The sequence below is a fragment of the Propithecus coquereli genome, unplaced genomic scaffold, assembly GCF_000956105.1.
Source record: "Propithecus coquereli isolate 6110/MARCELLA unplaced genomic scaffold, Pcoq_1.0 Scaffold143, whole genome shotgun sequence".
NCBI classification, from domain to species: domain Eukaryota; kingdom Metazoa; phylum Chordata; class Mammalia; order Primates; family Indriidae; genus Propithecus; species Propithecus coquereli.
Window position 1 is genome coordinate 2,948,455 of NW_012138636.1, and position 1,607 is coordinate 2,950,061.

The window sequence follows — 1,607 nt, forward strand, 5'->3', positions numbered from 1 at the left end:
TGTTGCTATTTATATTTAAAATAATTTACAATGAAAGGATACAAGACAAAATCAGGAAAAGGAAAGGGAGCATGGAGTGAAGTCTAGAGGAAGACAGACAAGCCTTCCGAGAGTCTTCTCAGTGGACACACTGAGTCACACACAAAGGATGTGTTTAGTTATAACAGGCAGTTATAATATGTGTGAAGTGTTATCTACCAGGGAAGCTCGTTAGAGACTCCGCGCCCATGGTTTTTATTGGGGGCGGATCACATAGGCACTCCAAGCCTAGCAGGTACCAAAATTCCAGACTCCTAGAAGGAAAGAATGAACTGTAGGATTTATACAGACAGTCCAGGAGCAGTGAGCCACTTATACCAATGTAGGAAACGGCTTACCGGTCAAGTTCCCAGACCAAGTTGCTTGTAAGATTGCTCAGCTGAAGACCAACTCCCATCATTGCGAAAATTCTGTTAGTACTGGTGTACAGGACAGTGATTCATAGCTGTTGTTAAGTTATAATGTCCTTTGAGATTATGATGAGAGTGTTGTATTTTTCACTCTGGGTTATAGGCATTATCTATTGATGTAATATTATTGTATCATTTTAAGGAGTTAACTGATTTAGAAGAAAGAACATTAGTATTTAAAATACATGCTTTTTTATTCTTGCCCTGGCTACCGTTTGATTAGAGTCAAATACATTTTGTATTTTGATTGACACAGTGTAATACAGAGCTTAAAACTCGAGATCTGGTGTCAGACAGATTTCGTGAGAATGTGGGACCTGCTATCAAACTAGCTGTATGGCCTTAAGAAAATTACTTGACATCTCTAAGCTTCTATTTCCTTATCTTTTAAAGGGTGGTAATATTATCTACTTTATAGAGAAATGTGGTAAAACAAATGACATAATGTGGAATTTAGTCATTACTCTGTGGTGGCTCTTATTTGTAATTTACTTCTGGCCTTTCCCTTGCTGATTTTTTTTGCCTAACTTGAGAAGTAACTTTGAGTTACTTTTACTTTGTTGTCTTACTTAATGATATTAATGAATGGCCGGCTATTTTCAAACCAAAATCTAGGTGGTTCTTGAATTACATTGTTTAATATTTTGTGATGTTTTCTTAAATTTAAAATACTTCTTTAATTTTTCCACTGACTGTATATAGTACGGCTTTTAAAAATGGAACAATCTCTTAAAAGTCTTAGTTGTGTGATTTACTTCCTGGATGGTTTTACTGATACTCATTTGTCTCCTAATGAACTTAAGACAAAATCTTTTGTTGATGTTGACAAGTTCTTGTTTCTCTTTTAGCTGTGCCTTTGGCTGCAACAAGTATGTTGATTACTCAAGGGTTAATTAGTAAAGGTAAATATTTTAACTTTGAATTCATTTAACATTTTGTATACCATGTTTTGTTATTTTCCTGATTTTTAGATAAAGCAAAGATAATATGTTAAACATTATCATTAATGAATTTCTGCAATATTAAAAGAGTTTTGTCTCCATAGAGCCACTGACTCAAATATGATTTGAGAATTTGATGCCCTCCTGCACTAATAGCAACATTAACAATCTGCAAGAGCAAGAAAGTAATTAAAAACTTGGAGATCACTTCTTTGGA

The 1,607-nt window shown here is 34.4% G+C and overlaps 1 protein-coding gene across 1 annotated transcript in view; it reads left to right on the forward strand.

The window, feature by feature from the left end:
• OCIAD1 (OCIA domain containing 1) overlaps positions 1-1,607 on the forward strand; it is a 22,072-nt gene that overhangs the window by 9,783 nt on the left and 10,682 nt on the right. Inside the window, exon 4 of the mRNA XM_012639898.1 lies at positions 1,298-1,373. Within this exon, the coding sequence (XP_012495352.1) occupies positions 1,298-1,373 (76 nt within the window). The remainder of the gene's footprint in view (positions 1-1,297; positions 1,374-1,607) is intronic.